The sequence below is a fragment of the Coregonus lavaretus genome, assembly GCF_964263955.1.
Source record: "Coregonus lavaretus genome assembly, chromosome: 3".
Lineage (NCBI taxonomy): Eukaryota > Metazoa > Chordata > Actinopteri > Salmoniformes > Salmonidae > Coregonus > Coregonus lavaretus.
Window position 1 is genome coordinate 54449464 of NC_139990.1, and position 23427 is coordinate 54472890.

The following is a 23427-nucleotide window of genomic DNA, read 5'->3' on the forward strand; positions in this document are numbered from 1 at the left end:
CAATTATCAACATATTCATTATCACACATTATCCTAAAAACAAGTCTGTGAAATATACCGTTTTTAGATGCTCCTTTTTAAGCTTTAATGGTCAACCAGTCAGTCCCCCCCTGTGGTCCATTTACATTTCACCAAATAGTACCAGTCTTTTAAATGGGAAGATTCTGTAAATAGTATAGCCTTTACCTCCTACTTAATTCGTGGCACACAAAAACGGATGTAAGCCCCCTAGAGTCGATTAATGCACTGGTGAATTAATCTAAATTACATTTTAAAAAATCCCCATCAAAACTCAGTTTAAACTAGATGCTTTTTTTTTGCATTGGCTGCATCTCAATCCGCCACATCCCCCAGTGTTGCACTTCCGCATCTGTGGTGAAAGGGCTTGAGTGGTTGTCAGACCATGAGACATCCCGAAAACCGGTCTTCTCACGAAAACGTCTGTAGTTTGACCTACAAACTATTATGACCACTCTTTGGAAAGGGGATACTCTCATAAACACCACAAGTGTCGAGACTCGTCTGAAGTCGGCAAGGTCGACTTCTGTTTGGTAGTGTCCGAACCATTTGGGCTACAAACTATTAGGACCCCACACAAAAAGCATTTTTTGCTTACGTTTTTATGTACCAAATAAATTAAAACATTCAATAGGTTACCATCGCATTGTTTACTTGTGTGGCATATTTATTTTGTCGACATTAGGACATTTTACCAAGAAATGTTCTGTTTCCATCAGGCCTGTCATGAGTTTCTGTCAGGTAATTCATACACATAAAATGATTGGAAACCTTGTTAGTGACAATCAACTCAAATCTTTCATCTATTAATGGGGCTTTATTAAAACAAGGAGCAACACACACTACATGCTATTTCCTATACATTTCTGTTTTGATGGAAGTGCTCAGATACACTATACATACACACAAACAAAAGTATGTGGACAACCCTTCAAATTAATGGATTCGGCTATTTCAGCCACACCCGTTGCTGACAAGTGAATAAAATTGAGCACACCACCATGCAATCTCCATAGACAAACACTGGCAGTAGAATGGCCTTACTGAACAGCTCAATGACTTTCAACGTAGCACCATCATACGATGCCACCTTTCCAACAAGTCAGTTCGTCAAATGTCTGCCCTGCTAGAGCTGCCCTGGTCAACTGTAAGTGCCGTTATTGTGAAGTGGAAGCATCTAGCTCACAGAACAGGTCCGCCGAGTGCTGAAGCATGTAAAAATTGTCTGTCCTCGGTTGCAACACTCACTAACGAGCTTCCAGATGCAGTTTGGAACATCAGCACAAGAACTGTTCGTCGGGAGTTCCATGAAATGGGTTTCCATGGCCGAGCAGCCGCACACAAGCCTAAGATCCCCACGCGCAATGCCAAGCGTCGGCTGGAGTGGTGTGAAGCTCGCCGCCATTGGAGCAATGGAAACGTGTTCTCTGGAGCGATGAATCACACTTCACCATCTGGCAGTCCAACAGACGAATCTGGGTTTGGTGGATGCCAGGAGAACGCTACCTGCCCCAATGCACAGTGCCAACTGTAAAGTTTGGTGGAGGAGGAATAGTGGTCTGGGGCTGTTTTTCATGGTTTTTCTTACTTCCATTGACAGGAAATCTTAACGCTACAGCATACAATTACATTCTAGATGATTCTGTGCTTCTAACTTTGTGGCAACAGTTTGGGGAATGCCCTTTCCTGTTTCAGCATGACAATTCCCCTGTGCACAAAGCGAGGTCCATACAGAAACGGTTTGTTGAGATCGGTGTTTAAGAACTTGACTGGCCTGCACAGAGCCCTGACCTCAACCCCATCGAACACCTTTGGGATGAATGGGAACGCCGACTGCGAGCCAGGCCTAAAAGGGGGGGACCAACTCCATATTAATGCTCATGATTTTGGAATGAAGTTCGACGAGCAGGTGTGCACATACTCTGTAGTGTATATTCACTTACAATTGTTTCCTCCACAATGCACTGATAGCTACCACACTAAGATATAACCATCAACGTTTTAGCACAACCTAAAATAGCACTTGAACAATAAGTGGCACATTTTAATGATGGCTGAAGAGGAGTTAAAGGGATACTTCAGGATTTTGGCAATGAAGCCCTTAATCTACTTCCCAGAGTCAGATGAACTTGTGGATACCATTTTTAAGTCTCCGCGTGCAGTTTTAAGGAATTCGCTAACTAGCGTTAGCGCAATGACAAAGTCTACGGTAACTAGCAAAACTACCTCTAACTTCCTTCATACTTTATGCAGAGACATATAAATGGTATCCATGAGTTTATCGGACCCTGGGGAAGTAGATAAAGGGCTTCATTGCCAAAATCCCGAAGTATCCCTTTAAGACCAAGCTAAGAACATCATATGTAAAAATGTATGCACACATGACTAAGTCGCTTTGGATAAAAGCGTCTGCTAAATGGCATATTATATTATTATATTGCATTTTACAGCACAATACAACAGTTTACAACTATGACCATGAAAATAGGTTCAAGTGAGCAAGAAAAGTCTATTGCTAGACAGTGAAAATAGAATCAAAGTAGTATAGTACAATAAAATGATTATATGGTTACACAAGACATCCCTCAAATCAATAACCGATCTTGCAAAAACATTACTTTGCTAAAATCATTGTTCATATATGTTCACTTGGATTATGATTTTCAGAGCATTCATTCTCATTATTCTGTAACCTGCGCTGTGTCTCCAGACAAAATGCAATGGACCTTTCTGCGGTGGTCTTTCAGTGACCGGAGGCTGGGATAGAGGCGCTGGCAGATGAGGCAGCGGAACGAATTGGTCTGGTCGTGTGTTTGCAGGTGTTTCTGGAGTCCCTCCACAGTGCCAAACCAGCGCACGCACACAGGGCAACGCATGGGCTTCAAGGCAGGTTTGCACATTCCATTTAGCTGGTGAAACTTGAGGCTGAGGCCATTGGGGAAGTCCATGCTGCAGCGAGAACAGTGGTTTGCCTTCGCTGAAACGGCACCTCTGTCACCTTTGCACCGATTCCAGGAGAGGTGCTTTAGCAGCGCGCCCCGACTGCAAAAGGTGTTGCTGCATCGTATGCACACACTGCGCGGCTGCTGCTTCCTAGGCTTCCGCAGAGGTTGTTGATTTGGCTGAGGACGCTGCGCTGGCAGAGTGTGTTGCGGAAGCGCAGGTCGCTGCTTTGGCAGGGGCTGCCGACGTTGACGTGGCTGCTGTGGAAACCTCAGCAGTAGAGGTGGAGAGCTCTGCGGTTGCATTCCCCCGTACATCTGGTGCCGAGGTTGCATGTGCACTTGTAGGTGGACTTCATAGTCTGCCCAGGAACTCAGTGTCTCACCACATGTGGGGCAGGTGTAGGACTCCTGTGCATGCTTTTGCAAATGCTCTAGGAGGAGCCGTGGGGATGTGAAGCCTGCCCCACACTCACACGTCACTCTCCTGGGGAGAACATTGGGCAATGACATAATACCCCAATTTGCCCCATTATCCTCCTGACTTTTACTACTTTGTGCCCCGAGACGTGGTGGTGCCTGGGCTGCTGATATGCACTGTTGTAAATGTCCATTATCATTCCTGGCCACGGTTCTACTTAACTGGCACTTCTTCCTATGAACCAACATGTTATCTTTGCGGTTAAAGCTCCTCCCACAGACATGGCAATCAAATTGGAATTGACCCTTGTTGACTTTCTGTGCTACCGCCCCGAAGGTAGATTGTGGCAGAAATGACCTATTTCCACACAGCCTTTGATGCTTTTTTAATGTGCACCCTCGACTGTAAGTTTTCTGACATCTATAGCAGGGAAAACGTCTAGCACCGTCTTTTATGAAATAAGGCACGCCATCCTTGGTGGACTCGACATTACCCTGAGAAATAGGTTCTTGTAGCATTAAATCATCGTCGTCTTCTGCATCTACTGCCTCAATCAGCACGTCGATCTCAGAATCATCTAAAGGCATTGTCCATTCTCCATCTCTCCCTCCTTGTTTAAAACTATCTTCACCTACTCCATCTCCTTGCTGTAGTGTCGCAGATCCTGAATCAATTTCTCCTGGTGTTACATGTTTGGAAACTTTGGGATCGAAGGATGAGAAGCTTTTAGGTGAACCGGACCAGAGCAAATCAGGAAACTGAGGATGTTGCCTTGCAGATATCACCTCCTCCTTTATCTGACGAGTGATGTCAGTGCCCACACCGATGCTTTTGGAGATCAGAGGCCTCTGGTTGATGCCTGTGAAAGGCTCCCTTGCTTTAATGTTTGTCCCAAATGCAGAAGGATTGGGTGGCCCCTGACACTTGTGCACATTGAGATTATACCTACGGGCATAGCTGTGCTTGCACACTTGACAAAAGTACGGTGTCCTAGCTTTAACATTTTGGAAGCTTCTTTGCTGTTGTTGCCTCTTTTGCTTTTGATTATGGAATGATGCAGTCTTGTTGATAGAGGGGTACTTACTCCCCACTGAGGTAAGGTGCTGGGGAGCCAGGGGACAGATGTGGTTGTCTGGCAGGGGTGGTTTTCCAATCATCAGTTGTTTACAGTGACGACAACACTTCACTATCTCTTTCCTGTGTAAGGCATGATGCACTGTCAAGCTGTCCAAATCCTGAAAAACTCTCCGGCAGCGGCCACATTGATATCTCCCCTGTGTGGCCCTATTGCTAGAATCAATAAGCTTTTGGCGGGTCTCAAGAACTACCACAGGGCAGAAGGTCTGAGTCAAAGATATGATACCACTACTGCTAGATGGACGGGTTATTGTCTTTGCACCAGACTTTGTAAGCAGGTGTCGTAACTGGCCAATAGTTGGCCCTGCTGTGGATGCTGCTGTTTGTTTGGATTCTGTGGTTACCTCCACTGGTATAAGCTCTCTTTTGGGGACCACATGTCTCTTGTGTCTTAATGGGTAGTGTTGAGCAGGTTGAAAACGTTTCATGTAGGCATTTGCTATCATCTTCATTATTGTCTTATTCTTAGGTGCGCCGGCATCTTCTGAAGCTACGCTGCTTGTGACGGGACAGTCTGTATCCTCAGGAGACTCATCCTGGACGGATTGTGCTGAGGGTTCCTGTGCAGTAGAGATGTTCTCAGGTTGGTCAAGCCCTTCAGGCTGTAATTCTTGCTCACTTGGGCCTGGAGGTCTGGTTAGGGCAATAAATCCCTTATTTGTATAGACTTCAGGAACGGTGAATGTGCTATTAAGCGGTGGGAGAATTGAACTAGGTATGACAGGAGATAGGGGTGAGGAATGAGAGGGGGGACTGAGGCCCAAAATGGTTTGGCTAAGGGTTGGCTGAGGGGAGACTGGTTGGGCAGGTTCAATCAGATTGCATTCTCCTTGGCTCGAATATCTGGCATCAGTCTCCTGGGTCTGCTGCTGGGGGGTTGAGACATGAGATCTTTTATGCTCAAGCATTTCATTAAAGTTCTGAAACTCATCCCCACAATCACAGATAAAAAGAGAGGGAGCCGGGGTCTCAGGTAGTGCTTTGCAGCAGTGCTGGTCTAGGAGCTCATTGTTTGAAAACACTTCACCACAGTGAGTGCAGAGAGGCTGCTTCTCAGATAGTGGTGGTTGCTTGTCATATTGAACTGCATGAGAAGCTTGGTGCACCAACAAGGATGCCAATCCAGTAAAGGTGGCTGAACAAGCCACACAGCGATACATTTTAGGGGATGAGGTGCTTCCCTGAAGGCCAAGCATTGTGGTACAAGACAGTCACAGTACAAAGGGGGGCTCAGGTGTCCTCAACTGGCTGATCTTGGGTTGTCAGTTTCCTGAAAAATGAAGAAGAAAACACATGTCAAGAATATATGATCAAATTATCTCCTCAAAGTGTGTAAAATTAGTAAATCTCCAAACTCAATCCAAGCTAAATAAAGTTTACAGATACAGTATATACACCTCATTTCTGAAACTATTGACCAAATGACCTAGCCTACATTCTTATCTGTAATTCAATATGCTCCTCCACAATCTCAGCAATGATTATATAATGAATATAGATCCACACAATAACACTTCAGCTACACTGATGTCATGAGGATACCTGGGCCACCTATTGAGATGAGCCTTTTGTTCAGTAAATCAGGTAATAACTTAGGTGAAAAGGAAACTGGAGTGCAACTTTAATTTCAAGTGATTAATAGATATGATTCATGTATAGACTGGATCAGTGGCATAGGACGCACCCCTGCGAGGCTCCCCCCAAAAAATATTTAGAATGACAGAAAAGTAGCTTTTAAACTACAAAATTCTCAACCTCAAGGCAAAACCTGTAGAATAGCATGAGATTACCTATAAAACTGCAAAACAAACTCTTCCCCATGGGAAAAAAAAGTGTAGAATTGCAGGAAATTGGCTTTAAAACTGCACACCTTTCTCTCTGCCCAATGTCAAAATGTGTAGAATTGCAAGTAGTTGCCGGTTTTACTGAGAAGGGTGTGATTGCAGCCCGCAATTCTGGGCGTTCCTGCACGTGGGCATTCCTACATCTGTAGGAACCCCTCTTTATACCTCTATTGGTCAATTTTTAAGCAAGGACTCCGGTACACAGGTGGGGGCGAGACCACTAGCTAGCTGGGACACCGGTAGACAGTGTCCTTCGCCCCGCCTGCCGAGCACTGCTTTCCCGCAGTCCTGTTAACGTTATGGTGAGGGTGTCTGTTAATTTATTACATCACTTCATTACAGCTTTGATAAAAGAGGGGTGGGGTGGCTGGTATCCGTTACAGCTGCTATCCAACACATCAGATAAAAAATAAATGTAAGCTAAAACATAGCACATTAATGATTACAAATACATTTAAGCTAAAACATAGCACATTAATGATGCAAGAACACCCCGAATTACGGGCCGCAATCACACTATTGGTTTTCCTAAAAAACTGTTTTCCTTTAAAAGGACCTTGTGGCGCTTCAATTGGTCAAAAGCATTGGGACGTCAGAGTATTTGCATAAAGTTCAGTTTCCCCAACTTCAGTCCCGCCCCCGCCCTTTTCACGCTCCCTCGCGCATGCTCGCGTCGCCCAACGGTCCACAAAATTTCCTTCCGTAGGAAGGTGGGGGTAATTTCGTGAATATTCATGATTCGACACAGAACCCATTGGGTGATTGGTTGAGCCTTCTTGAGTGCGTGAGGTAACACAGATGCTCTACAGCGCTGTCTGTTTAGCTAGCTCGTGCCACTGGCATGAGCAGTTAGCGCCAACCGAACAATTTGGGAAAAGCTACTTTAGCTGGTAATAAATGAAATCCTCACCAGCTAGCTACCAATCGATTTTAGTTTCACTGTCCGATCATTCTCTTATTACCTTCCCACAAACGGTCTGCTACGTGTTGCTTGATATGAGCAAGTTAACTCAAAAGAATAGGACATGCATCCACGACAAGGTTTCTGTTAGGAAAATGTGGACATTTGAGAAATGTACCGGACATCCATATGCACGCATTAGGGCGTCCACCCACGGTGTTCAAAATCACATTTAGATTATTGTAATTCATCTTAACAATAGAAATTAGCCTGTAAAATTGTAATATAAAAGTAGAACAATGTTCTTATACCAACATGACAGGTTTTATTGAAAAGCAAAACATAGCCCGCTGCGTCTTCATCCCTACTATAAATCATAAATGAAAATCATTTAAGAAAAAAACATTTAGCCAAGAAGCCTACACAGGAATACCATTTCAAAATATTATATTTGTATAAGACAATTTGCTAACTACCTATTTGTATGAAAATGTTCATTAATAAATAAAACACAGCTGTTTTCAAATACAATCTAAGCCTCTAATTTAATTTCGCCTAGGCAGTAACATTTTAATTAGGCCTAATAAATAACAAAACATGGCCGTCTACGAACACCAGCCGGTTATGGCTGAAAGGGATCCAGCTTTTGTCAAATTAACGTCAGATTAGATTTTCGTAGCAGGTTGATTTACGTAACAAGGCCCGCGCCATGCATTTATGAAAGCACTTGTTAACAAAGCTCAAATTACACTGAATAAAAATGTAAAGTGTTGGTTCCATGTTTCATGAGCTGAAATAAAAGATACAATAAAATGTCCATATGCACAAAAAGCTTATTTCTCTCAAATGTTGTGCACAAATTTGTTTACATCCCTGTTAGTGAGCATTTCTCCTTTGCCAAATTAATCCATCCACCTGACAGGTGTGGCAAATCAAGAAGCTGATTAAACTGGTTCTCCTCAGACTTGACTGCCCTTGACCAGCACAAAAACATCCTGTGGCATACTGCATTAGCATCGAACAGCCCCCGCGATATGCAACTTTTCATGGAAGTCAGGAACCAATATACACAATCAGTTAGGAAAGCAAAGGCTAGCTTTTTCAAACAGAAATTTGCATCCTGTAGCACTAACTCCAAAAAGTGTGCTACAGGACACTGTAAAGTCCATGGAGAATAAAAGCACCTCCTCCCAGCTACCCATTGCACTGAGGCTAGGAAACACTGTCACGACCGATAAATCTACAATAAATCGAGAATTTCAACAAGCATTTTGCTACGGCTGGCCATGCTTTCCACCTGGCTACCACTACCCCGGCCACCAGCTCTGCACCCTCCGCTACAACTTGCCCATTCCCCCCGCCTCTCCTTCACACAAATTCAGACAGCTGATGTTCTGAAAGAGCTGAACAATCAGGATCCTTTCTTTCTAAAATTAGCCGCCAAAAATTGTCGCAACCCCTATTACTAGCCTGTTCAACATTCTCTTTCGTAACGTCTGAGATCCCCAGAGATTGGAAAGCTGACGCGGTCATCCCCCTCTTCAAAGGGGGTGACACTCTAGATCCAAACTGTTACAGACCTATATCCATCCTGCCCTGCCCTTCGAAAGTATTTGAAAGCCAAGTTAACAAACATATCACCGACCATTTCGAATCCCACTCTTCTCCGCTATGCAATCTGGTTTCCGAGCTGGTCATGGGTGCACCTCAGCCACGCTCAAGGTCCTAAACGATATTATAACCGCGATCGATAATACACAGTACTGCGCAGCCGTCTTCATCGACCTGGCCAAGGCTTTCGACTCTGTCAACCACCGCATTCTTATTGGCAGACTAAATAGCCTTGGTTTCTCAAATGACTGCCTCGCCTGGTTCACCAACTACTTCTCAGATAGAGTTCAATGTGTCAAATCGGAGGGCCTGTTGTCTGGACCTCTGGCAGTCTATGGGGGTGCCACAGGGTTCAATTCTCAGACCGACTCCATTCTCTGTGTATATCAATGATGTCGCTCTTGCTGCTGGTGACGCTCGGATCCACCTCTACGCAGACGACACCATTTTGTATACATCTGGCCCTTCATTGGACACTGTGTTAACAAACCTCCAAATGAGCTTCAACGCCATACAACACTCCTTCCGTAGCCTCCAACTGCTCTTAAACACTAGTAAAACTAAATGTACTAAAACTATATGTAACGCTGTGTTGTTGTTTTTAATCGCACTGCTTTGCGTTATCTTGGCCAGGTCACAGTTGTAAATGAGAACTTGTTCTCAACTGGCTTACCTGGTTAAATAAAGGTAAAAAAAAAAAAACTGCATGATCATTACACTAGTGCACCTTGTGCTGGGGACAATAAAAGGCCACTAAAATGTTCTGTTTTGTCACAACACAATGCCACAGATGTCTCAAGATTTGAGGGAGCATGTAATTGACATGCTGACTGCAGGAATGTCCACCAGAGCTGTTGCCAGAAAATGTAATGTTCATTGCTCTCCCATAAGCCGCCTCCAACATCATTTTAGAGAATTTGGCAGTACGTCCAACCAGCTTCACAACCGCAGACCACGTGTAACCAGCCCAGGACCTCCACATCCGGCTTCTTCACCTGCGGAATCGTCTTGAGACCAGCCACCCGGAGGGATGATGAAACTATGGGTTTGCACAACTGAAGAATTTCTGCACAAACTGTCAGACACCGTCTCAGGAAACCTCATCTGCGTGCTTGTTGTCCTCACCAGGGTCTTGACCTGACTGAAGTTCGGCGTTGTAACAGACTTCAGTAAGCAAATGCTTACCTGCGATGGTCACTGGCATGCTGGAGAATTGTGCTCTTCATGGATGAAACCCGGTTTCAATTGTACTGGGCAGATGGCAGACAGCGTGTATGGTGTTGTGTGGGCGAGCCGTTTGCTGATGTCAACGTTGTGAACAGAGTGCCCCATGGTAGCGGTGGGGTTATGATATGGGCAGGCATAAGCTACGGACAACGAACACAATTGCATTTTATCGATGGCATTTTGAATGCACAGAGATACCGTTACGAGCAGTGGTGTGAAGTACTTATGTAAAAAAACTACATAAGGAGTGCTTTAAAGTATTTTGGGGTATCTGTACATTACTTTTTATATTTTTGACAACTTTTACTTCACTACATTCCGAAAGAAAATAATGTACTTTTTACTCCATACATTTTCTGTGACAACCAAAAGTAATCCTTACATTTTCTGTCCTGCTAAGCATAAAAAATGTATCTGGATCTGGCGGACTCACTAAACACAAATGCTTTGTTTGTAAATTATGTCTGAGTGTTGGAGTGTGCCACTGGCTATCTGTAAATAAAATAAAACAAGACAATTGTGCCGTCTTGCTTGCTTAATATGAGGAATTTGAAATGATATATACTTTTATTTTTGATACTTAAGTATATTTAAAACCAAAACTTTTAAGTAGGATTTTACTGGGTGACTTTCACTGTTCCTCAAGTCATTTTCTATTACGGTTTCTTTACTTTTACTCAAGTATGACAATTGGGTACTTTTTCCACCACTGGTTATGACATCCTGAGGCCCATTGTCGTGCCATTCATCCGCCGCCATCACCTCAGGTTTTAGCATGATAAAGCACGGCCCCATGTCGCAAGGATCTGTACACAATTCCTGGAAGCTGAAATTGTCCCAGTTCTTCCATGGCCTACATACAGGGAGGGCAAAAAGTATTTGATCCCCTGCTGATTTTGTACGTTTGCCCACTGACAAAGAAATTATCAGTCTATAATTTTAAATGGTAGGTTTATTTGAACAGTGAGACAAAAAAATCCAGAAAAACCCATGTAAAAAATGTTATAAATTGATTTGCATTTTAATGAGGGAAATAAGTATTTGACCCCTCTGCAAAACATTACTTAGTACTTGGTGGCAAAACCCTTGTTGGCAATCACAGAGGTCAGACGTTTCTTGTAGTTGGCCACCAGGTTTGCACACATCTCAGGAGGGATTTTGTCCCACTCCTCTTTGCAGATCTTCTCCAAGTCATTAAGGTTTCGAGGCTGACGTTTGGCAACTCAAACCTTCAGCTCCCTCCACAGATTTTCTATGGGATTAAGGTCTGGAGACTGGCTAGGCCACTCCAGGACCTTAATGTGCTTCTTCTTGAGCCACTCCTTTGTTGCCTTGGCCGTGTGTTTTGGGTCATTGTCATGCTGGAATACCCATCCACGACCCATTTTCAATGCCCTGGCTGAGGGAAGGAGGTTCTCACCCAAGATTTGACGGTACATGGCCCCGTCCATCGTCCCTTTGATGCGGTGAAGTTGTCCTGTCCCCTTAGCAGAAAAACACCCCCAAAGCATAATGTTTCCACCTCCATGTTTGACGGTGGGGATGGTGTTCTTGGGGTCATAGGCAGCATTCCTCCTCCTCCAAACACGGCGAGTTGAGTTGATGCCAAAGAGCTCCATTTTGGTCTCATCTGACCACAACACTTTCACCCAGATCTCCTCTGAATCATTCAGATGTTCATTGGCAAACCTCAGATGGCCCTGTATATGTGCTTTCTTGAGCAGGGGGACCTTGTTTTCTTGGTGACTATGGTCCCAGCTGCCTTGAGATCATTGACAAGATCCTCCCGTGTAGTTCTGGGCTGATTCCTCATCGTTCTCATGATCATTGCAACTCCACGAGGTGAGATCTTGCATGGAGCCCCAGGTCGAGGGAGATTGACAGTTCTTTTGTGTTTCTTCCATTTGCGAATAATCGCACCAACTGTTGTCACCTTCTCACCAAGCTGCTTGGCGATGGTCTTGTAGTCCATTCCAGCCTTGTGTAGGTCTACAATCTTGTCCCTGACATCCTTGGAGAGCTCTTTGGTCTTGGCCATGGTGGAGAGTTTGGAATCTGATTGATTGATTGCTTCTGTGGACAGGTGTCTTTAATACAGGTAACAAGCTGAGATTAGGAGCACTCCCTTTAAGAGTGTGCTCCTAATCTCAGCTCGTTACCTGTATAAAAGACACCTGGGAGCCAGAAATCTTTCTGATTGAGAAGGGGTCAAATACTTATTTCCCTCATTAAAATGCAAATCAATTTAACATTTTTTACATGCGTTTTTCTGGATTTTGTTGTTGTTATTCTGTCTCTCACTGTTCAAATAAACCTACCATTAAAATTATAGACTGATAATTTCTTTGTCAGTGAGCAAACGTACAAAATCAGCAGGGGATCAAATACTTTTTTCCCCTCACTGTACTGACCAGACATGTCACCCATTGAGCATGTTTGGAATGCTCTGGATCGACGCGTACGACAGCGTGTTCCAGTTCCCACCAACATCCAGCAACTTCGCACAGCCATTGAAGAGGAGTGGGACAACATTCCACAGGCCACAATCAACAGCCTGATCAACTCTATGCGAAGGAGATGTGTGACAAAAAAATTGAGGGAACATTGCTTGAGGACCACGCGTTTTTAACGTGAGTAAATATAGAAACACGCACTGACACTAATGTCCCAGCAGCTTGAGGATTCATTAGCCTATGTATATTTGCCTTTGAAGTTTGAGCACATCGACTGGTATTTACATCAATGAATAAAAAGCATTATTTAGCAATGGATTTTAAAATATTTTTCAGGACAATTTGGCTGAGAATTTATATCGTTTTTATTTTTAGCCAAAAGCTGGCATTTACCTGCTAACGGAAACCCAGCTATATTTCAGTAATTAGTTATGCTCCTAAATGCGCTGGTCAGTGTCTTAAAGCAAACTAATTGCCAGTTATTGTTGCCCGTGGTGTAATCATGTCTAACCAGTTGGCTAATGTAGCCTGTGTGCCATGAGCAGATACACTTTTGAAGAGATGGAATCATATTACCGCACATTGAGTACGTTGCTCATGCGTCAATGCGGGGCATTCTGGACGATTCTGGGACAAGGAGGACTCTCCTTCAAGAAGTGAATGGGAGTAAATTAGCATGAATTTCTTCAACAAGAAGTACAACATTACAAATATTTTCCAATATGTTAAATAATTAACTTGTGCTCAGTAATATCGTATAGCTTTGGGAATCGTGACATTACATACTTTCGAGGAAAATAAGCAGGTTTCTCAACTCACACCCTGACTTTGAGAAGGGATTGCATGACGATTAGCTTAGCAACTGCGTGACGCAGCATGACAACATGAACGCGATTGGTCAACAGTCTGCTGGGTGAAGAGTTATGCCGAATTCAAGACAACTGGGAACTCCCCCCCCCCAAAAAAAACTAGCGCCGACTGGGAAAAAACATTAACTTTCATCCAACTCGGAATTCCAAGTTGGAAACTCAGGCCTCTTTCTAGAGCAGACTTTCCGACCTGAAGATCACTACGATTTGACCGTTTTTCTTCTTCTTCTTCAGAGTTCCCAGTTATCTTGAAAGCACCATTATAAGTTCCTCCACTCATTGCCCAATGGGATTACTATCTCTAATATCTCTGCCATGAGCTCCCAAGTCGAGATAGCTGTGTCTTTTGGCGTCACAAGTTGGCTACTGCATGGCCAGTGTGAGTTAGCATACTAGCTATCCTTCTAAATGAAGTGGTTACTGGATAAACTAGCTATGAGTTGAACATATTTGGCTGAAAACAAACTAGTAGCCAGTTATTGCCCATGATGGAAACCAGAGGAGGCTGGTGGGAGGAGCTATAGGAGGACGGGCTCATTGTAATGGCTGGAATGGCATTAATGGAACAGTTTCAAACATCAAATATATGGAAACCACGTTTGACTCTGTTCCATTGATTCCATTCCAGCCATTACATTGGGCCCGTCCTCCTATAGCTCCTCCCACCAGCCTCCACTGGTGGAAACGCATCTAACCCACTGGCTCCTGAAGCGCCTGTCCCCATAAGCTCCCGAGTATAGCTAACGTTAGCTCACTGGCGTCGCAAATTAGCACTTCGCTAGCTAGCTGAGCTGTTTCAGAAGAAAACGGATTATATGAATCAAACACTGTAGCAAGCTAGCAAGCCCTCCTCGTTATTGGGGCATGGGAATGTCAGATTTGTATTTACATTTTATGTTAACATTCATTGAAATTGGTGGTTACTACTGATTTCAGATCCGAGGTGAGAGAAATTGTCTGCCATGTTTTGTAAGGGCTCAGAGTGATGTCATGCACTCAAGAAGGCTCAACTTATCACTCCAGATGTTCTATGCCAATACTCATGAAATGTCCTCCCGCATCTGCAGGAACGTCCGCCCCCTCGCATCCCATTGGTTCCTGCATGAACACCCCCTCCTCGAGAAAGACATCTTCATGCCAGTGTTGCCAACTTAGTGACTTTGTTGCTATATTTAGCGAGTTTCAGACCCCTCTAGCGACACATTTTCAAAAAAAGCGACTAGCGACAAATCTAGCGACTTTTTCTGGTGTTATTGGAGACTTGGAGACTGACGTGAAAGCACGTATCGTTCTTACTCTTCTCAACGAGCAGCGGGTGCTGCCGTGGGCCCCACCCCCACCCGCCGTGGGCCCCACCCACGTCCCAAAGCACTCACAGGCAGCCCAGTCATCGCGCAGCAGTCCCTCCCAGCTGCAGTCAGAGCAGGAGATGTTCCCCGCTCCGCGTCCAGACTGCAAATGAATCGCGCATGCGGGAAGCCGCCGCTGGCTGATGTAAATGTAGAGTGTTTTTTACTCACTTTTTGTCTCTCCCACGACATTATTCACAATTACATGCACATGGCCAATAATGCAAATTATGTGATGACGTCTTTTAGGACAGCCAATAGGTACTTTCCTTACTGAGGAGTTGGCAACACTGCTTCATGCTTGTGTGACACTTTTGAATGTGGTTCAAAAGGGAAATAAAAGTATTATCTGAGTTTTTCACTCCAGACTGCTATGTACCGGAGTCCTCCTTACTAGCTGCCCTCACCGTCGTTAACATAACTGCGGGAAAACAGTGCCCGACAGGCGGGGGCAAAGGGCAGTGTCTAATGGTGTCTCCCCCTGCCGTATGCTACTTAGCGCCACCGTGTGCTAGCTAGCTTCCTGCTGTGCACCAGAGTCCTCCTTACTAGCTAGCTAACACAGTGTCCTTCGCTCCCGCGTGCCAAATACCTGCCCTCGCTAACATAACTGTGGAAAAACAGTGCCCGACAGGCGGGGGCGAAGGACACGGTCTACCAGTATACGGCTAGCTAGCTACCGTTGTCGCCCCCGGCCCTTCTTCTGTGGGGTTTATCGGCTGTTGGATGCTATTGTGTATTACAACCACCTACTGTACTGGAGGAGCCCCCCCCCCCCAGCTTAAAAATTGACCAATAGAAGTATAAAGAGGGATTCCTGCAGATGCTCCCGGAATTGCGGGCCCTTCTTGGAAATTTCGCCAACGGTCCCCGCCCACTTTGCTTCCTTTCATTTAAAATGAATGGGGCTCGGTTATTTCATGCTAGGTGGATTTCAGGTGTTAGGGGGGTAGAAGTTATTGGCTACATGGAGCAATGGTGTAGGGATAAAGCATTATTTTAAGATATTTATACAGAAGTCAAGAAAAACGCAGGGCCCTGATATCAAGAAATAAACCATATGTATCTGATTTACTGCACATCAACACGTCTTCATTACATAACACAATCTAGTAAAATGTATCGACTTCCCTAAAATTATGCACCTGATGACAAGAGCGCGCTAAAAGAAAACATGCATGATTGCAATAACATTTGTTGTTGTAGCAAATCAGCGCTTCACGCCATATTGGTGGGTTATCTATAGCTTTATAATAATCCATGACATGTCTAATGAAAATAATTAGTAAACTAGCTAATTAGGTAAGTGTTTAGAGAGTACATACCTACCAATCAAACTAAGCAGCTATACACGTTTAGAAATCCCACGAGCTTTCTGTAGCGCATTTTCAATTCGACGATAGCAGACGTAGCCAGCTAACGTTAGCCACACAATCAACCATTACATTCGCTGACTAGTTCCAGAAATTAGTGATCCAACTACTGCTTTTAAACTATAGCTAGCTAACAAAAACGTCTGTATGTGCCGTGTGTAGTTGAGAACAAAATTACCTAGCAAAAAAAAAACATGCATTGACGATGTCCAAGAAAGCGTTAGTGAACAAAAGCCAGCTAGCTTGCCAACTAGCTAGCCTTGCTAACAACACACCATAATGTGGTTAGGTAACGTTAATGTGACCCGACATCTTTCAATACAATTCTTCCAGATGATTGTGAAAGTTTCGCTTATTACTCATAACAGGACAAATGAACATATTGTCAAGTTGTGGAAAAATGCTAACGTTAGAAAGCACAATTTATGTATGTCATTCTGAAATGTTCTCGTCGTTCAATGAAAACGACAATATATTTAGTAAACTTACCATCAGTAATTATCGTTTATTACAGTATTTTGTGTCATCCAAGGCTACTTTCGTTCAGTATCGATTAATTTGCATATTTTAGACGTATTATTTGTAGCCACGCTGCTTTTCGGGTCGTGCATTCCGTTGATGTGTGCTGCTACACAGCTGTAGAAAAGAGGGGTGCGTTCCAGGTGGTCTTCGTCACCAGTCGCGCGCACACGTTATTTTTCATCGGTTATGGTTACGTTAAAAACGGACTGGAACGTAACCAGTCGCTCTGGGGGCGTTTTTTTCTAATTCCTCCTAACGAACTGGGTAGCAGACTGCTGTAATCTTAGAACATTCCGCCCACTAGAGACTCGGAGTCAGAGGGCTAAACCCAAACTCATAATGGCATACTGATGGGAACTGTAAATAATTATTCAGGCCAAAAACGGCGCTTAATATAAGCCTCTATAACTTTATTCTATAGCCTACTTTTTGTACTTCAGTTTGATGGCGACTCAAATCAACAATATACTGAGAAATGTAATCCCTGCACATTATACCATCGAAACTGGAGTACTTTATATTTACTATTGAGATGTTTTTACTGCCGTTTAAAATAGGCAAAGATATGAAGGATATTGTTCTCTGAATGGTTATAGCTAAAGATTGCCAACGCAATGGAAGCTGTATCCCAACTCACCTGTTAAGCAGATGGGGTCTTCTTTTCTGGTCTTTATTTGATTATTATTTACTCTCCAGTCAGAATACATGTATACAATACAGGAATATATATATATATACACACACATAAATACTGAACAAAAATATAAACGCAACATGCAACAATTTTACAGAGTTACAGTTCATATAAGGAAATCAGTCAATTAAAATAAATTCATAAGGCCCGAAGCTATGGATTTCACGACTGGGCAGGGGTGCAGCCATGGGTGGGCCTGAGAGGGCATAGGCCCACCCACTAGGGAGCCAGCCCAGCCAATCAGAATGAGTTTTTCCCTCAAAAGGGTTTTCTACAGACAGAAATACTTCTCAGTTTCATCAGCTGTCCGGGAGGCTGGTCTCAGATGATCCCGCAGGTGAAGAAGCCGGATGTGGAGATCCTGGGCTGGCGTGGTTACACCTGTTCTGCGGTTGTGAGGCCGGTTGGACGTACTGCCAAATTCTCTAAAGCAACGTTGGAGGCGGCTTATGGTAGATAAATTAACATTACATTCTCTGGCAACAGCTCTGGTGGAAATTCCTGCAGTCAGCATGCCAATTACACACACCCTCAAAACTTGAGACATCTGTGGCATTGTGTTGTGTGACAAAACTTCACATTTTAGAGTGCCCTTTTATTGTCCCCAGCACAAGGGTTACCTGTGTAATTATCATGCTTCTTGATATGTCAGATGGATGGATTATCTTGGCAAAGGAGAAATGCTCACTAACAGGGATGTAAACTAATATGTGCACAAATTGAGAGAAACATTGAATTTCCCTTTGAGCATGGTGAAGTTATTAATTACACGTTGGATGGTGTATCAATACACCCAGTCACTACAACGATACAGGTGTCCTTCCTAACTCAGTTGCCGGAGAGGAAGGAAACAGCTCAGGGATTTCACCATGAGGCCAAAGGTGACTTTAAAACAGTTACAGAGTTTAACCTCTACGGGATCGGTGTCCCGTATACGGGATGGTTGACCTAACGTGCGCTAATGTGATTAGCATGACTGTTGTAGGTAACAGCAAACTTTCCAGAACATAGACATGTCTTATATGGGCAGAAACCTATTACAGTGGGGGAAAAAAGTATTTAGTCAGCCACCAATTGTGCAAGTTCTCCCACTTAAAAAGATGAGAGAGGCCTGTAATTTTCATCATAGGTACACGTCAACTATGACAGACAAATTGATGGAAAGAAATCCAGAAAATCACATTGTAGGATTTTTAATGAATTTATTTGCAAATTATGGTGGAAAATAAGTATTTGGTCACCTACAAACAAGCAAGATTTCTGGCTCTCACAGACCTGTATCTTCTTCTTTAAGAGGCTCCTCTGTCCTCCACTCGTTACCTGTATTAATGGCACCTGTCTGAACATGTTATCAGTATAAAAGACACCTGTCCACAACCTCAAACAGTCACACTCCAAACTCCACTATGGCCAAGACCAAAGAGCTGTCAAAGGACACCAGAAACAAAATTGTAGACCTGCACCAGGCTGGGAAGACTGAATCTGCAATAGGTAAGCAGCTTGGTTTGAAGAAATCAACTGTGAGAGCAATTATTAGGAAATGGAAGACATACAAGACCACTGATAATCTCCCTCGATCTGGGGCTCCACGCAAGATCTCACCCCGTGGGGTCAAAATGATCACAAGAACGGTGAGCAAAAATCCCAGAACCACACGGGGGGACCTAGTGAATGACCTGCAGAGAGCTGGGACCAAAGTAACAAAGCCTACCATCAGTAACACACTACGCCGCCAGGGACTCAAATCCTGCAGTGCTAGACGTGTCCCCCTGCTTAAGCCAGTACATGTCCAGGCCCGTCTGAAGTTTGCTAGAGTGCATTTGGATGATCCAGAAGAGGATTGGGAGAATGTCATATGGTCAGATGAAACCAAAATATAACTTTTTGGTAAAAACTCAACTCGTCGTGTTTGGAGGACAAAGAATGCTGAGTTGCATCCAAAGAACACCATACCTACTGTGAAGCATGGGGGTGGAAACATCATGCTTTGGGGCTGTTTTTCTGCAAAGGGACCAGGACGACTGATCCGTGTAAAGGAAAGAATGAATGGGGCCATGTATCGTGAGATTTTGAGTGAAAACCTCCTTCCATCAGCAAGGGCATTGAAGATGAAACGTGGCTGGGTCTTTCAGCATGACAATGATCCCAAACACACCGCCCGGGCAACGAAGGAGTGGCTTCGTAAGAAGCATTTCAAGGTCCTGGAGTGGCCTAGCCAGTCTCCAGATCTCAACCCCATAGAAAATCTTTGGAGGGAGTTGAAAGTCCGTGTTGCCCAGCGACAGCCCCAAAACATCACTGCTCTAGAGGAGATCTGCATGGAGGAATGGGCCAAAATACCAGCAACAGTGTGTGAAAACCTTGTGAAGACTTACAGAAAATGTTTGACCTGTGTCATTGCCAACAAAGGGTATATAACAAAGTATTGAGAAACTTTTGTTATTGACCAAATACTTATTTTCCACCATAATTTGCAAATAAATTCATTAAAAATCCTACAATGTGATTTTCTGGATTTTTTTTCTCATTTTGTCTGTCATCGTTGACGTGTACCTATGATGAAAATTACAGGCCTCTCTCATCTTTTTAAGTGGGAGAACTTGCACAATTGGTGGCTGACTAAATACTTTTTTCCCCCACTGTATTCTTGTTAATCTAACTGCACTGTCCAATTTACAGTAGCTATTACAGTGAAAAAATAACATGCTATTGTTTGAGGAGAGTGCACAACAACAACAAAATTATCACGGCAACTGGTTTGATACATTCACCTCTGAAGGTAAATAATGTACTTACATTCAGTAATCTTGCTCTGATTTGTCATCCTGAGGGTACGGAGTTAAAATGTAGCATAGTTTTGTTTGATAAAATCATTTTTTATATTCAAATGTAGAAACTGGGTTCTACAGTTTGAACCCTTGCTGTCTCTGGCTCCACACCCACCCCGCCCGGCCATCTAGATGTGTGAAAGTTAGTGTATAAGCTAATGATCCATCATGTAAGACATTCCTGGGAGTGTGTAAACTTACATTTTGTATTACCATATCCTTTTTGTTTGTTCTCTATAGTTATGTACTTGAAAATGTATCAATTGACCAATTCGGCACATTTGGGCAGACTTGATACAAAATAGTCCAGCATTGCAATGCTTCACTGGATCAATCTGAAACTTTGCACACACACTGCCAAAATCTAAATTGCGCCTAAACTGCAATATTATATTGTGGCCTTTCTCTTGCATTTCAAACAAAAATCTAAAAAATAATGCCTGTTTTTTGGTTTGTATTATCTTTTACCAGATCTAATGTGTTATATTCTCCTACATTAATTTCACATTTCCACAAACTTCAAAGTGTTTTCTTTCAAATGGTATCAAGAATATGCATATCCTTGCTTCAGGTCCTGAGCTACAGGCAGTTAGATTTGGGTATGTCATTCTAGGCGAAAATTGAAAAAAACTTTCCGATCCTTAAGAGGTTAATTGCTGTAATAGGAGAAAACTAAGGATGGATCAACATTGTAGTTACTCCACTATACTAACCTAAATAACAGAGTGAAATGAAGGAAGCCTGTACAGAATAAAAATATTCCAAAACATGCATCCTGTTCGTAACAAGGCGATGTCATTTACAAAATAGCTTCCAACACTCTACTCAGCAAATTGGATGTAGTCTATCACAGTGCCATCCGTTTTGTCACCAAAGCCCCATATACTACCCACCATTGTGACCTGTGCGCTTTCGTTGGCTGACCCTCACTACATATTCGTCGCCAAACCCACTGGCTCCAGGTAATCTATAAATCTCTTCTAGGCAAATCCCCGCCTTATCTTAGCTCATTGGTCACCATAGCAACACCCACCCGTAGTATGCGCTACAGCCGGTATATCTCACTGGTCATCCCCAAAGCCAACACCTCCTTTGGCCGCCATTCCTTCCAGTTCTCTGCTGCAAATGACTGGAACGAACTGCAAAAATCTCTGAAGCTGGAGACACTTATCTCCCTCACTATCTTTAAGCATCAGTTGTCAGAGCAGCTTACCGATCACTGCACCTGTACACAGCCCATCTCTAATTAGCCCACCCAACTACCTCATCACTATATTGTTATTTATTTTTGCTTATTTGCACCCCAGTATCTTTATTTGCACATCATCTTCTGCACATCTATCACTCCAGTGTTAATACTAAATTGTAATTATTTTGCACTATGGCCTATTTATTGCTTTACTTCCATAACTTACTACATTTCCACACACTGCATATAGATGTTCTATTGTGTTATTGACTGTACGTTTTGTTTATTCCATATGTAACTCTGTTGTTATTTTTAAATCGCACTGCTTTGCTTTATCTTGGCCAGGTCGCAGTTGTAAATGAGAACTTGTTCTCAACTGGCTTACCTGGTTAAATAAAGGTGAAAAAATAAATAATAATAATAATACTGCAAAAAATGTGGCAAAGTGAATTAACGTTTTGTCCTGAATACAAAGTGTTATGTTTGGGACAAATGAGTACCACTCTCCATATTTTCAAGCATAGTGGTGGCTGCATCATGTTATGGGTATGCTTGTAATCGTTAAGGACTGGGGAGTTTTTCAGGATAAAAAATTAACGGAATGGAGCTAAGCACAGGCAAAATCCTAGAGGAAAACCTGGTTCAGTCTGCTTTCCACCAGGCCCTGGGAGATGAATTCACCTTTCAGCAGGACAATAACCTAAAACACATGGCCAAATCTACACTGGAGTTGTTTACCAAGAAGACAGTTAATGTCCCGGAGTTGCCTAGTTACAGTTTTGACTTAAATCTACTTGAAAATCTATGGCAAGACCTGAAAATGGTTGTCGAGCAATGATAAACAACCAATTTGACAGCTCTTAAAGACTTTTTAAAATAATAATGGGCAAACGCTGCACAATTCAGGAGTGGAAAGTTCTTAGATGTCCCCAGAAAAACTCAGCAGTAATTGCTGCCACAGGTGCTTCTACAAAGTATAGACTCAAGGCTGTGAATACTTATGTAAATGATCTGTATTTCATTTTCAATAAAATTGGCAAACATTTCTAAAAACATGTTTTCACTGTCATTATGGGTGAGAAAAAAAAATCTATTTAATCCATTTTGAATACAGGCTGTAACAACAAAATGGAGAATAAATCAGAGTATGAATACTTTCTGAAGGCACTGTATCATTAATTTATAAGTCCAAAAATGGACGTAGCAACTGCCGATTGCCTCTGTTTGAATAATGTTACAAACACAACATTTGTCACAATCACTGATTAGACATGTATGGATGGACACAAAATCTACACTGAGTGTACAAAACATTAGGAACACCTACTCTTTCCACAACAGACTGACTAGGTGAAAGCTATGATCCCTTATTGAGGTCACTTGTTAAATACACTTCAATCAGCGTAGATGAAGGAGAGGAGACAGGTTAAAGGATGATTTTTAAGCCCTGAGACAATTGAGACATGGATTGTGTATGTGTGCCATTCAGAGGGTGAACGGGCAAGACAAAATATTTAAGTGCCTTTGAACGGGGTATGGTAGTAGGTTTGAGTATATCAAGAACTGCAACTCTGCTGGGTTTTTCCACTCAACAGTTTCCCGTGTGTATCAAGAATGGTCCACCACCCAAAGGACATCCAGCCAACTTGACACAACTGTGGGAAGCATTGGCGTAAACATGGGCCAGCATCCCCGTGGAACGCTTTCGACACCTTGTAGTCCATGCCCCGACGAATTGAGGCTGTTCTGAGGGCAAAGGGGGGTGTAACGTAATATTAGGAAGGTGTTCCTTATGGTTTTGTACGCTCAGTGTATGTAGCATGGGCATGGCACAATTGCTTTTACCCGTTCAAATGTCCAAAAACTGAATGTAGTGTAAAAGCATAAGCCAACTATCAAATTTCAAATTAAGTCAACATTAAAAAAAAGATAACCAATGCATGAGCAAACATTACTTTGATTGTGATAACTACAGTTTCAAGATCATCTTAGGTTATAATCAAAAAGACAATAATCATACCCTCAGTTAAAATAAAGTTCTCAATAAGA

General features: G+C 43.1%; 1 protein-coding gene across 3 annotated transcripts; it reads right to left on the bottom strand.

The window, feature by feature from the left end:
* Positions 1 to 693: 693 nt before the first annotated feature.
* On the bottom strand, positions 694 to 16787 carry LOC311121724 (uncharacterized protein). 3 transcript variants are annotated; one of them, XM_084157994.1, is made up of 3 exons: positions 16635 to 16787; positions 13131 to 13201; positions 694 to 5788 (listed from the first exon to the last, which is right to left on the bottom strand). In XM_084157994.1, the coding sequence occupies exon 3, from the start codon at positions 5712 to 5714 to the stop codon at positions 2700 to 2702; it is 3015 nt and encodes a 1004-aa protein (XP_084014120.1). In that variant the 5' UTR covers positions 5715 to 5788; positions 13131 to 13201; positions 16635 to 16787; the 3' UTR covers positions 694 to 2699. The 3 variants fall into 3 exon arrangements, with proteins under 3 accessions (XP_084014120.1, XP_084014122.1, XP_084014121.1); XM_084157996.1 differs by having other exon boundaries at positions 13136 to 13201; positions 16635 to 16762; XM_084157995.1 differs by lacking the exon at positions 13131 to 13201 and having other exon boundaries at positions 16635 to 16762.
* Between the last annotated feature and the right edge of the window lie 6640 nt (positions 16788 to 23427).